This window comes from Bos mutus, chromosome 14 (genome assembly GCF_027580195.1).
Source record: "Bos mutus isolate GX-2022 chromosome 14, NWIPB_WYAK_1.1, whole genome shotgun sequence".
Lineage (NCBI taxonomy): Eukaryota > Metazoa > Chordata > Mammalia > Artiodactyla > Bovidae > Bos > Bos mutus.
Genome location: NC_091630.1, coordinates 47,786,414 through 47,801,233, shown reverse-complemented (window position 1 = coordinate 47,801,233; position 14,820 = coordinate 47,786,414). Strand labels below are relative to the sequence as shown.

The window sequence follows — 14,820 nt, the reverse complement described above, 5'->3', positions numbered from 1 at the left end:
AGTAATAGAAACTTGAGCCTTCTATAAACTGGCCAGTGTCTCTAAAGCAATGTTTGCACATTCAAAGCTGAACCAGACAAAAGTATCAAAATAAATGAGTGACAGGGAGGGGTCTACTGCAAGGAGTGGTGGAGAGTGCAGGTTAAAGGTATTCCCCTATTAACAATAAGGTGACAGGTGTGATGTAGCATGATTTTTAAAATGAGACCAGACTTCCTCTGACATTCTTCAATCCTCATAGGGTTACAGCCCTTCTGGGGCTTACATGCCTGGGGCCCACAATAAAGACCTTACCCAGCACCACAGTCTCTGGGGCTTACATGTTTCCCTGGGGTGTGGGGATCAGTGAGAAAAGAGAAGGCTGGGTGGAAAGATCAGTGAGAAAAGATGTTGGTACTCTTAGAGGCAGTTCACAGTATCAGTTAACTGGCCACATCACAGATTTCAATTAGGGAGTTAGCACGCCATCCAAGGGTGGCTCGTAACTGTTCTAGAATCTAGAGTCTAGATGAATGCAAATGTGGATGAGAAAAAGCTATTTTGGTTTTTCAAGACTCACCACCCTATGATTTTGTTATGTAAATAAACTCTTTTTACCACAAGTCAGAAATGAGGTTTTATTTACAAACTTTCTTATACCTGAATGGAAAAAATATGTAATGAAACTGAGCAGTTGCCAAGTCCTTATATATGCTTAATGCTAATATTCAAGTAGTTTATATAAGGACAAAGTCATAGAATAATGACTTAAAATTCTGATAAGTCTCCTTTTCCATTGAATACCTAATAAACACAGTACACTTGAATCAAAACATATGCTAAAATTATAAATAACTTCAGGTGACATATTTGGTTGTTATTCCAACATCTTTTACTAAAAAGGTCAGCCGTGTACTTTGGTAAATTTCTATTTTTATAAGGAAATGTTTTTCTTTACACAGTACTAAAATATGAACTTTACTTTAAACTGAATATCGCATATATGCCCAAATATAAGGCAAAGATTTTCCCCTAAACCAAAAATGTAGTCATCTCATATATAAATTTTTTCAAAGCTCTCATACTACAGAGATCTGTATTGATTACTTTATTTTAAACAACAAATAAATGGGTTAAGATACATAACCTGAGAAAACTCAACCAATGTCATTTCTAAATGCTTACACAAGGTTAGTGGAGGAATCAATAAGACAGAGTAACGATGTACTCTGGAAAAACTGATTTAAATAAGTCAAGGAAGCGCCCGTGATGAAGGACAGATATTAACAACAAGTCGCACATGAAAAGTATGAATGTAACCCTCAGGAAGGAGTGGGCAAAAAGCTTTTTAAGAATTTAATATATTTTATATCATATACAATATGGATAATTAAACCAAATAATCTGAATATCAGAAATAAAACATTTGGATATTCCATCCACACTTTCCTGAAAATTCTTATACTCAAGTTGGCTAAGAAATTACATTTTGAATCCTCTTATGGACAAAAGAGAGGACTGTTTATATTGAAAGGTACATATTACATACAATTAAAATATCCTTCTTAAAAGAAACTGAGTTATTTGTGACTAACACACCTCTTGAATTGCTACTGTGTTCCTTTTTCCATTTCTCTGTAGGACTGGGTCAAAATAACCACTGTACTAATTTTTTTCCAGTGAAGAGTTCTTCCAAAAATAATTCTTATAGAGTAAATTTTAAGAAACCGTTGAACACATATGCAGCTGTTACTTTCAAATTATGTTAATTACTTGCAACAGTTACTTTCGACTGTCATATGTAGGTGTTAAAAATAGTTTCAGTTAAGTTCTAAGTTATGCAAATTATTCCATAAAAATTAGATTGCATTTTTGGAGAAATGCCATCTGGCAGGAATTGATAAGAAAAGAGCTTTGAGAACTAAAATGAACAATTACTTTGAAATGTCCTGCTCTACTTACATGGTCAATGAACAATATATAGACATATGAACTCATAATGAAACCCAGAGGTTAAAACATCCATAAGTACAAAAGTACATGAGGAAAGATCTAAACATCTGAACCATGGTACTGAGACATCAAGGACTATGACAGTCTCAGCAGTGCTCCACAGAACTTTCTGCAATGAGGGCTAGGTTCTGTCTCTGATCCAAAATGGCAGACTGTGAAATCATTTGTGGCCAATGAGCATTTGTGACATGGCTAGTGTGACCAAGAAAGCGAACTTTATCTTAAGACAGTTCTAAGTCAAAGGTTTTATGGATCTTCATCCTAATTCTTATAATCAACTTAACTAGAAAACCATTCTACTTTACATGGATGGTGCTTTACATGGTCATCAATCATGACCGACACACAGGACACAAAAAGCACAGATACAACACAGCAATAAAATCAAGCACTTACATTCATGAATTAACTACCCAGAGTACATATAGAAAGAAGTGTGGCTTTTAAGAAGGCAGAGGTAAAATGGTCACTGGATGGGTGGTTACATTTCTGTTTTGGAAAAGCTACTCAAAGTAAGGGGATTTTAAAACCAATGTTTTAAATGTGGAAAAATGTAAAATACACACAACCCACAGAGAGCATAATGAATCCCCATGTACCTGTCTCCCAACTATGGCTGTTAACTCATGACTTTCTTTTTATCCATCACCCGCCGCCCCCTACCCCCCCACCCCCCACCAACATGTCAGTTCATATACAGGGATTTTAAAAACAGTCTCTCCCCAAAGGAGAATAAAAGTGCTTGATTAATTAATTTACTAGAAAAGGTATCCCCCAGAAAAGAACTATGTGCTGGGATTATAAAATTAGAGAATGTTAAAACTGAATGAGGTACAAAAAGGGAAGAAAAAGGGGCCAGGGGACAGGGGCACAGATGGGAAGAACCCTGGGAACACAGGTGAGCAGCTTGATTTTAATTTAGAGCAAAAGGACCTAGTACACTTTTTAGAAGAGAAAGAGTTAAATAAAGGAAACAAAGTTTACTCTGTGACATCAGGTAAGACTGACTTCAGAGGTACCGAGGGTAAAACTACACAGGAGGCTACTGCAATGCTCTAATAGCTGAGTTACTGTTCAAACAAGACAAATGAACATCTTTCCTACCTATTTCACTAGGGAAAGATTCAAGGTGAATATTTAACTCTGGTTTACTTTTCTCAATATTGAATTTTTCTCTGGGACTTATACACAGTACCATTAGTTGCAGAAGAATCTAATTAATCCATTTGGTCTCACTTGTGAAATTGCTAAGCGTATCAGTAACACAAATTGAATATTACATTTTACATTGCAAGACTTGTTTAAATTTTAAATTACCACTAATACAATTTTAAAACAAGAAATTAGCATGTCAAATGTAAGATCCCCCCCTCTTAAGTTGAACCGAATAAAAGTTTCTGCAATAAATAAATACTTAAAGACATTTAGTCTGTATGGAAAAAGAGGAGGTGAGACAATAGTGGGGGGATGGGAGAGGGGAAAGGGAGGCTAGAGATGTGAGGAAATATTTAATTTTAAAACAACTTTTCAAAAAAAGGCAAAAATGACAAGACAAATCTAAAAATTACAAAACCCCTGCTTACTTTTTTGGTTTTCTGGAAGTAGAGTTCAGGAAAAGCATGAAACCAGTATGCCAACTGTGATATGTAGAAAAACTTCATCTGAAATCTGTTTAACACAAAAAAGTAGAACATATTGTTTAAAGCACAAAATCTTTAAAGAATAAAGTAAAAACAAACACTGGAGATCAGGACATGCTAAGTAGCCACCTTTGTGTTACCATTTCAGGTCCCCTTACAATACTTCCTGTACTTTACTCGGCAGTAGCCCCCTTCCCCTGCCCCCCAGGGTCTCCCCACCATCAGTCAGTTCTTCTGGACTAAATAGCAGAAGCAAAGACATGATCCACAGAACCCTGGGAGCAACCAAGCAAGCTACGAGGAAACAGAGCCCCTTGCCTATGAGTGAGTTAGTACTGTGAGTATGCCTGTTAGCTACTGAAAATATGCGGAACGTGTCTCTGAGGGAATCAAATCACACATCTGTAAGGGTTCCTTGAAAGGGAAGTAGGAAGGGCAAAAAGATGGTGAAGAAGTGAAGGTGCACAGATTCACCAGCACTGGAAACTGAGACAATCCCAATTACAAACAACCTCTGGATTTTTCCTTAGGGAAACATGGTAACTCTACCTGGTTGAGACACTTGAGAACCCCTAATAAATGGAAGCAAACTCGGATTCAAGAGAGGAATAAGGCACGGAAGGGCTCCTAGGAGACACATTTTCATCAATCTAAAGTCCACAGTCTCTTTACACCACACCCCTCTAGACCTTCTCTTTTCTGCATTCCCTCCCCATCTCCTCCAGAGGTCTAAAGTGGAAAACACAAAGCCTATCTGAATAATTCTGTAGGGAGAGAGGGGAAGGAGGACAGGGAAGGGGAGAAAATACAGTCCCACATAATATGATATTTATATCCCCATTCTACAAAAGTTCATTGAATTAATACACTTTTTAAAAGTTAGAATGGCTCAGCAGAATATGGTAATACTGTAGGTCATGTTACTCTCTTCATATCTTTTTCTCCAATTCTCCCATCACAATGCATCCACTGACTACTGCCTAGATGATAAGCCCCTACAGCTGGCACAGCAAAGGATATGAAGAGACAATTCCTTCTGCTGTCAATTACATACCGTCTTGGTGGGCATGGGCACAACATAAGACTGACTTACATAAATGAGACAATTACAGAGCAGCCAAGACAATGTATGAACATAAAATACTGCACAACAAAACGAAAAAGTCTGGAAAGCAGAAGCCCACATAGGCTAAAGGAGCAAGGAAAACATGGAACAGACGTTTTAGAACTGGGCTTGAAGAATGAATAACTTAGCTAGCTGACTTGGAGACCCCTGAGCTTCTTATAGCACACTGTACAGAAACCTTGGGGGCCAAAAAAGTGAAAGTCTCTATCCTCAAGCTTATAGTGTAAGAGAGAAGAAATGGAAGAAAAGAGACTAGGGTAAAGAAAAGGAGCAAAAGTGTGTAGACGATCGAGCAGGAATGAGGAGAAAAGATGAGGGAAAAGAAGACAGAGGACTAAATTAGGATTACCATTAAAATCAGTTCTCTTTAGGTAACAGACATACTGAAAAGACTATATGCATAATAAAAGCACAGAGCAGTGTTTTGCTCTTATAACAGTGTGACTGCCAAAGACATACTTATTGTATGAATATGCCTCAGGTCTTAAAAGAGAGTAACAAACAAATCCTGCTTAAAGACGTGACCATGGCCCTTAAGTGAGAAAAGTCTACTAAAAATGACTTACGTCATCAGGTTATGGGGATAAGCCCTCCACAAAATAGTCGGGTCTGAGATGTAGTTTTCCTAAGAGAGAAGATACAAAAATTAGCCTAATGAGCATGTAAATTCCTTAGAAAATAAGACAGTATTTTCATTTCTTGCACATTTACAACTCTCCATCTCAAGTTCCAAAGGGTCCACGGAAGTCAAACATTTTAGATGTTTTAGTTATTTTTCATTCAGTCGAACTGCTTACTTTAGTGATGGGAAAATCAATCAGTGATGTGAAGTTCGAAAAGACATAATTCCTGGCTTTTGAAATTCTTTCAATCCAGGAGAGTAAAAAAGACACATATGCAAACACAACCAAAAAACAGTAATGGCACGTAACAGTCATCAAGGAAGAATTTTTTCTCGGGGTAATCAAAGAAAGGGTTCCAAAAGAGGGGGCACCTGACAGGAGACAGAGGAGCAAGGTGCTGCCAAGTTTTATAAGATTATGTCCACAGAAGGAGAAGGAAACAGCAGCCCACTCCAGTATTCTTGCCTGGAGAATCCCATGGACGGAGGTGCCTGGCGGGCTGCACTCCATGGGGTCGCAAGAGTCAGACATGACTGAAGTAACTTAGCACGCATGCATGCATGTCCACATAATAACCATGTCTTTTTCTTAGATAACCAGATCTGTTTAGTGAGAATTATCACATATGTACATATAGAAAAAACTGAAGCAACTTACCCTTAATACCTATTGAGGTTTTAAACACATTTGTTTTTTTAAAACTGTGTAAGACAGAATTTGTGTACATCAATAATAAAAAAAAATTTTCTGAGTATATAAGATAGATTTTAAGCTGAATTTTATATTCATCTATAAAGTATCACTAAGGCAGGAGTTTACAATGGAACAAGCACTGGACTTGAAAAGCTGAGTTTTGGTCTGTCTCCAACTGTGTCATACCCTGGAAAATTCACTTGGCCTATTTATTCATCTCTAGTATACATGCAACCTTGTGAAAGTAGCACCGATAATTCACCCTTTCTGCTAATACAGAGCCACTTGCAAATGACTACAAGATATGAAGACAACATTCAGATCGACTAAAACTGAGTAAGGCTTTCTGGAACACTGAACATAGTTGGCAATTTTTGCTGTATAAAAACTTAAAGAGAGGCTTACTGATGAAACCTGATTTATACTAGTTCAATAGCAGAACTCCTAATCCTAGATAAGAACAACAGAAGAGGAATTTTTCTAAGGTTCAGGGTTTGCTTATGAATGCTAAAAATAGGACATCATTTCCTGTTCTGAGTACATAATTAAATACTCTGAGAGATGAGAATTTAAGCATAGTACATACTTACAGATACGAGAATGAATGTGCCCCAAATACAAGAAAACAGGTAGAATGCACTAAGCTGACCAGATTCATTAAACTTGCTGTGTTTCGTTTTGGAGAAATGCATTCGCCTGTTAATTTTCTAAAAATAAAAACAATTGTTAATTTAAGATTATAAAAATGCATTTAACATAACTATAATGGTATGGAGAGCTAGTATTTTACAAAGTATAGATTTCTAAGATTGTATACTTACATCCAACACATATTCTTGAATTATGGCATGAATAATTATCGCCACTAGCATGTAGAAGAAAACTGTAGCCAAATCTTTGATACCATAGTAATAAAGGAACGCTGATTCAGTAGCTTGTTCTTCTGAAGGCCAAACAACAGGACACACACACACACAAAAATATACATAAGATTATAAAAACAGCACTAAGTACAACACAGTTATGGAAACAAACAAAAGAAGACTAATCTAATAAATAAGTTTATAGAAACATCACAGAATATGCTTTTGGACACCTTGAGTCTTAGCAGCAATGAAAACTGATATTACCTAGAAGTCTAAAGTTTCAGAAATTACTTACAAAGACTTGACACAGGTTAGTTACAGCCATTAAAGATCAGAACACGGGGTAGGGGAGGCCACACTCAGACCCCTGGATATCCCAGGGGCAGAGCAGGTTATATTTCGGTTATATCAAAGTAAGTTATACTTAGCCCATTTGCCTGTGTTTTCATGGAACTTTTGAAACTTTCAACTTTCTAGCTCTATTCTTCAAACTAGATACCATATTTATGATTCTGATAGAAAAGCTGACTTTGATTTGATTTAGTTTTGAACTCTAAGCAGGGAAGACAGAAGCAACTGCTGCAATTGTTTTCAGTCTTTAAAACTGCTAATTTTCCAGAACAAGACTTAAGCAAATACTTGTGAGTTGGTAAAAGAGCTTTGTTCTTCTCTGGCATACTCAAATTTCTAAACAACTCTGTGGTTTTCAGTAATCTGATATCTAAATTACTAAACCAAATATTTACAAAATGATAAAACTGAACAAAAACCCAACTCCATGTTGTGTAATTATTTCTTACATTCTAAATAGAGAGACTGGGGACAAATTTACTGCCTGAATATGTTATCTTGTTAAGTGAATACCCCACCCCTCATCCATGCTAATTAATTACATTACTATATTCAACTATAATCAATTTTCAATAACAACTTGATTCTCACCTAGCATAATCTAGAAAAAATTTTTGAAATAAAACCTAAAAATGTAGTTTGGATGCTATTCCCAAGATATCTCTTAGAGCTTACTGTCACTCTCTCATCAAAATAACTGATAGAATGGTAGAGCACAACCAAAAAGCAACGATAAAATGGGCTTGCTGCTGCTGCTGCTAAGTCACTTCAGTTGTGTCCGACTCTGTGCGACCCCACAGATGGCAGCCCACCAGGCTCCCCCGTCCCTGGGATTCTCCAGGCAAGAACACTGGAGTGGGCTGCCATTTCCTTCTCCAATGCATGAAAGTGAAAAGTGAAAGTGAAGTCGCTTAGTCGTGTCCGACTCCCAGTGACCCCATGGACTGCAGCCCACCAGGCTCCTCCATCCATGGGATTTTCCAGGCAAGAGTACTGGAGTGGGGTGCCATTGCCTTCTCCAAAATGGGCTTAAGAGGGTTCTTACTACAGTTCCCAAACAGAACTCATAAGTCAAAAAAACTGAACCTGAACATTGGGCCTTTAGAAACCTTGACTCAACAACGACACTTCAGACAAATGCAAAATATCTATTCTTAGGATTTTCTTATGAAAAGATCAGAGGGAAGAGAAGGACAAAAAAAAAAAAAAAACCCCCACAAAAACCCTGTTCTTCCATGGAATTTCAAGCCCACTGACAAAAGTACACAGTAAACATTAAACACATAAAAACTGATTTTCATACAGGGTGAGGTCAACCCAAAACATCAGATCTTGCATTATGACAAAATCATCAAGAATAATATTCATTCTCATCATGAATGAGATCTGTGAAGATAATGAAGAACCTAGCATTCACAGAAATTTCCAAATCTGCCCAAATGAACTCTTCTACTTAACCAGAAAATTTCAAAAGAAAGCACCTACCTGTGGCAGGGAGGGTAACATTGTACTGAAGAGTAACAAAAATGATAGAAACTTTTGCTGTTATCTGGAAAGAAAAAAAAGATCAGGTCAATTTGTGACTCTCACCCAAAGAGCAACTCCGGGGGAAAAAACATTTCAAGTTCTGTCCCTACATCTAAGAACCAAGGAGGGCCCCCCAGTTCCTGTGTCACCCGGACAGGCGCAACTGGGATCCCCCCTCGCCAAGGAGCTTGAAGTTAACTTAATTCACCAGAGCAGTCTGCAATTTAGGTGGGATTGTGCAATCCACTTCTAACTTTAAGATTTCAAAAAAGAGATACTGCAGTTCCAGTAAACAGTGTTTTTGATAAATAATGTTTCTCTCTCTACCTGTACAATGAACACAAAATTGCCATCAAGAAAAATTTTTAATGTAAATGAATGAAAGAAAAGGGAGCACCGTTACCAGGACGAAAACGGACCAAAGGCAGGGTCTGTGGCGTTAATCTCCCGCACGCGTGGCATAGATACACGGTCAATAAGTGTTTAACTGACCTGACGACCAGTATAAGCAAAGTGGTCACAACAGAAAAATGGAACACTTACTCGATATTCATAGGCACCAAGCACTATACCAGGCAAGAAATGATAACAGAGATGAATGATATGATCCAGACGACTCGAAACTTATTTGGGTTTTGGAAGAAACAAATGGTTATAATACCAAAGAATCAGAGCCAACAGGAACTGAGGAGAAACAATGCATTTTTTTTTGTTTTTGATTTCTTCCTGGGGTGAGGAGTGAGGTTCTGTTTTCTTCTGGAGGTGAGGAAAGGCTCTACAGGAGATGTGGTGCCTGAGCAGCTCATGCTGGCAAAGAAAACTTCCCTCTCAGGGGATGGAAAGGACAGCCCAGGTAGGAAAAAGGGAAGCGCAAAGGTCAAGAAGCTGGAACCAGGAGGTCAGGCGTAACAGGTGGACATGAGGAAGGGCCTAGTGTGCTGATCTAAGTAGTGTAGACTTTATTTTAGCCTGACCAGACAATTTGAGGAGAGGGAGTTACTGGTGTTTAGAGAGACAGCTGACTGTGGCCCAGCGCTGGCCCCCCAAGTCACCCTCAGATCCACACTCCAGCTGGCAACCAGAATCTTGCCCTCCATCAGGTGATCACACTCCCCAGGCCCACCCACCCTTCCTCTACCCACCCCGAAGGTCCTCCAGTTGAGTCCCATTCTTTGCAGGATGAGAACAAACTCCAGGGTCTGGCCCTGCCTCCTGCACTCCTCCCACCCAGGGCTCTGTGAGCATCTGAAACACTGCTGGAAAACCTCTCCAATCGGGATCTCAGGTCAACTACACCGTTTCAAGGAAGCCTTCCCTGCCTTTTAGGATAGGTCATTTCCTTTGTTAGACGGCCTCAGAGACCTGGGTTCCATTCTTACAAAATGCACACTCTGGGCATGGTGATATTCATACTGCTGTTACCCATCACAGTAACCTCTGTAAAAGCCAGGACTATGCTGATTTCTGTTCATCACTAGAAGCTCAAAGTCCAGCAGGGTGTGTGGCATTTATTCAGTGATTGATCAACATTACTAAATAAATATCAGACAAAAATAAATTGGAGCAAGGAGGCAAGTCAAGTATGAGAGAAACCCCATGAAAGCTAATAAGGCTTGAACTAAGGCAGCGGTGGTAGAAGAGAGGTGGAACTTTTGAGGCAGAATAAGGTTAGTGGAGGTGATGGAATTCCATTTGAGCTATTTTAAATCCTAAAAGATTTGATGATGCTGTGAAAGTGCTGCACTCAATATGTCAGCAAATTTGGAAAACTCAGCAGTGGCCACAGGACTGGAAAAGGTCAGTTTTCATTCCAATCCCAAAGAAAGGCAATGCCAAACAACTGCACTCATCTCACATTCTAGTTAAGTAAGGCTCAAATTTCTCCAAGCCAGGCTTCAGCAATATGTGTACCGTGAACTTCCTGATGTTCAAGCTGGTTTTAGAAAAGGCAGAGGAACCAAAGATCAAATTGCCAACATCTGCTGGATCATAGAAAAAGCAAGAGAGTTCCAGAAAAACATCTATTTCTGCTTTATTGACTATGCCAAAGCCTTTGACTGTGTGTATCACAATAAACTGTGGAAAATTCTGAGAGATGGGAATACCAGATCACCTGACCTGCCTCTTGAGAAATCTGTATGCAGGTCAGGAAGCAACAGTTAGAACTGGACATGGAACAACAGACTGACTCCAAATAGGAAAAGGAGTCCGTCAAGGCTGCATATTGTCACCCTGCTTATTTAACTTCTATGCAGAGGACATCATGAGAAATGCTGGGCTGGATGAAGCACAACCTGGAATCAAGATTGCTGGGAGATGGTTTGGGAGAATGGCATTGAAATATGTATATTATCATATGTGAAACGGATCGCCAGTCCAGGTTCGATGCATGATACCGGGTGCTCGGGGCTGGTGCACTGGGATGACCCAGAGGGATGGGATGGGGCGGGAGGTAGGAGGGGGGTTCAGGATGGGGAACACATGTACACCCGTGGCGGATTCATGTCAATGTATGGCAAAACCAATACAATATTGTAAAGTAATTAGTCTCCAAAAAAAAAAAAAGATTGCCGGGAGAAATATCAATAACCTCAGATATGCAGATGACACCACCGTTATGGCAGAAAGCGAAGAAGAACTAAAGAGCCTCTTGATGAAAGTGAAAGAGGAGAGTGAAAAAGTTGGCTTAAAGCTCAACATTCAGAAAACAAAGATCATGGCATCTGGTCCCATCACTTCATGGCAAACAGATCGGGAAACAGTGGAAATAGTGGCTGAGTTTATTTTTGGGGGCTTCAAAATCACTGCAGATAGTGATTGCAGCCATGAAATTAAGACGCTTACTCCTTGGAAGGAAAGTTAAGACCAACCTAGATAGCATATTAAAAAGCAGAGACCTTAATTTGCCAACAAAGGTCCGTCTAGTCAAGGCTATGGTTTTTCCAGTGGTCATGTATGGACGTGAGAGTTGGACTATAAAGAAAGCTGAGTGCCCAAGAATTGATACTTTTGAACTGTGGTGTTGGAGAAGACTCTTGAGAGTTCCTTGGACTGCAAGCAAATCCAACCAGTCTATCCTAAAGGAGATCGGTCCTGGGTGTTCATTGGAAGGACTGATGTTGAAGCTGAAACTCCAATACTTTGGCCACCTGATGTGAAGAGCTGACTCATTTGAAAAGACCCTGATGCTGGGAAAGATTGAGGGCAGGAGAGGGGGACGACAGAGGATGAGATGGTTGGATGGTATCACCGACTCAATCCACATGAGTTTGGGTAAGCTCCGGGAGTTGGTGATGGACAGGGAGGCCTGGCGTGCTGCAGTTCATGTGGTCACAGAGAGTCGGACATGACTGAGTGACTGAACTGACTGAAAGTTTGTTAAGCAGGAGGGAAGAATCAGAGATCATGTACTGATGCTTCAACAAGTAGGTGAAAAACAATACTATTAATAAAAATGGGGAATACAGGAGGAACAACAGGTTTTAGGGAAAGAGGAGTTTTCAGTAAACTTAGATTTCTTGGAGATGTGCAGGTGGAAAGACCAACAGGCAGGTGAGGCCCGCTCCTGGAGCTCCGCAGGAAGGGCCAGGCTCAAGGATTTTTGGACGTCTCTCTTTATAGAGAATAGATAGTACACAGTGCAGGCTGTGGAAATATGTAAGTCCTCTGTAGAGAGTGTACAGGACTTGATAAGCAGGACAAATCAGAACCATGGAGAGGGCAGAGAAAGGCTGGTGGGGAAATAACAAGAAATGATCAGAGAGAAACAGCAGAGAATGAAGAGAGCTGGATACCCCAAAAGCCAGAGGGGAAACATTTCAGGATGGTGTGGACAATAAAGCCAAAGCTTCAACAGAGATGTGTTAGGAAAAGAGGACAGTGGACTGGACAATTTAAGAAGTCATCAGTGGTCACAGCTTTTGAGTGATTCCAACAGAGAGTGAGCGAAAGGCACATGACAGGGGTGTGGAGAGCCCAAAAGGAAAGAACACAGGGGTTCCCATGAGAGAAACCATGTCAAGGCTTATGTTGTTTTATGATGGGAGGGACTGAGCTGGTGTGAGGGTGGTCAGGAAAGGGGCTAGGGAGAATTTAACATGTAAGGGCATAATGGACAGAAGGATCTGGTAGGGAATGAAACACAAGGATAGCTGCTGTTGTTCAGTCATTAAGTCATGAGCGACTCCACAACCCCATGGACTGCAGCATGCCAGACTTCCCTGTCCTTCACTATCTCCTGGAGTTTGCTCAGACTCTTGTCCATTGAGTCAGCGATCCCATCCAACCATCTCATCCTCTATTGTCCCCTTCTCCTCTTTCCCTCAATATTTCCTAGCATCAGGGTCTTTTCTAATGAGTGGGCTCTTCGCATCAGGTGGCCAAAGTACTTCAGCTAAAGGTTAATCTTGAACTGTTTTCCTCTTACACTAAGCAGAAGGTAAAGATGGGACAGATAAATTCCAAAGACAAGAAACTGAAGAAATTCTCTATGGCGTGGAGGGGAAGCAATGTTATCCGTTAAGCACAGCTGGGGAATCCAATGAGTATTTTTATAGCTCCTTTAGTGAAAGGAGCTGGCCAGGGAGAAGTAAAAAGATCCCTGAGTATTACTCTTGTCTGAGGTCAGAAACCTTTGACTTGTAATATTATCTAGCAGCCCGAGTCCACGACTTTCTCTAACAACCCTGAGCGATCCACAAATGGGGAGGGAGGGAAAAGGCAGGTGCCAGGCTGGAACCACGGCTGGATATGTATAGGTCAAACAGGGAGAAAGACCAAGAGGGAAAGGGAGCTGAGGGCCTGGGGAGAGTGTGAACAGTGAAGTCTGCAGGGAGAAAAGCAAAGCAACGAGAGGCCACTATACTGAAGAAAAGGAAAGGGGACAAGGCCCCACCAAAGTCTGGACTAGACGGAGAGCCAGCAGGTGAGCAGCAGAGGTGGGGAGATGCACAACGCACAGGTTGTAGGGGGGCTCTGCTATCCTGGAGTATTACAGGCCTGTGAGAGGAAGTCAGGGTAAGGCCCCTCCAGCGAGTTGCTGTGCTAGGTAGATACAGAAAGCCACTTGACTAGAAGAGGTCAGTAAGGCTTTTCTGTATTACATTCTAGGTCATTCACACGAATACACTACAGCAGAGCGATGACATGTGTTTCCAGGGTAACACTGCTTTTCTGCAATTCTTTTAAATAAAGTTGATGACTAAATTTAATGCTTTAATATCTTGTTTAGATTTCATATACAAACACACAAACATACTTTGCATCCCTGTTTCTAGTTTAAAATATGAGGGCATCACTACTGTAGCTGAAAAAACTTCTAAGTTTTTTTAAACAAATGACAAGGGAAATTCTTCAAAGATAAATTTAATATCAAATTCCCAAAGCAACAAAAATTAGATTATCCTTTCATGCTAGGCTTCCAAATAAAATTAAAATCTGGCTTCCAGCTAGCTTAGCATGTGACAGTATGTAGAATAATAAGAAGAAAAATACAAACCACACACCCTACAAAGTTTATAGGAAATTTTTTTTTTTAAAAAGAAGAAAAATTAAACCAATAATCATGCTTTTAGCCATTTCCAGGCCTCCTAAGTGTCATATCCCAGCCAACAGTGTTTTAGTTAACTAATATTACAGTTGATAAATAATAAGACAAATTAGTTGGAATAAAATATGCTACAGAAATACATGGGCTGCCCAGGTGGTGCAGTGGTGAAGAATCCTCCTGTCAATGCATAAGATGCAAGAGACAAGGGTTCAGTCCTTGGGTCGGGAAGATCCCCTGGAGGAGGAAATGGCAACTGGCTCCAGTATTCTTGTCTGGAAAATCCCATGAACAGAGGAGCCTGGAGCACTACAGTCCATGGGGTCACAAAGAGTCAGACATGCTGAGCATGCACACACAAGAAATATATAATGCATTCAAAAGTAAAAATAACCGAGTTTATGACAACTTGGGACATTTGAAATACTGCTCTCCATTTATAAGAAAAATATGAGAC

At 40.0% G+C, this 14,820-nt stretch overlaps 1 protein-coding gene across 3 annotated transcripts in view; it reads right to left on the bottom strand.

Annotated features, from left to right (window-relative positions):
* TRAM1 (translocation associated membrane protein 1) overlaps positions 1-14,820 on the bottom strand; it is a 33,775-nt gene that overhangs the window by 14,583 nt on the left and 4,372 nt on the right. For 2 of the 3 annotated variants that reach the window (XM_070382278.1, XM_070382280.1), the window contains exons 2-6: positions 8,777-8,840; positions 6,896-7,017; positions 6,665-6,781; positions 5,325-5,383; positions 3,576-3,660 (exon numbers count right to left, since the gene is read on the bottom strand). In XM_070382278.1, the coding sequence (XP_070238379.1) occupies positions 3,576-3,660; positions 5,325-5,383; positions 6,665-6,781; positions 6,896-7,017; positions 8,777-8,840 (447 nt within the window). The remainder of the gene's footprint in view (positions 1-3,575; positions 3,661-5,324; positions 5,384-6,664; positions 6,782-6,895; positions 7,018-8,776; positions 8,841-14,820) is intronic. The other variant, XM_070382279.1, reaches the window with a different exon arrangement.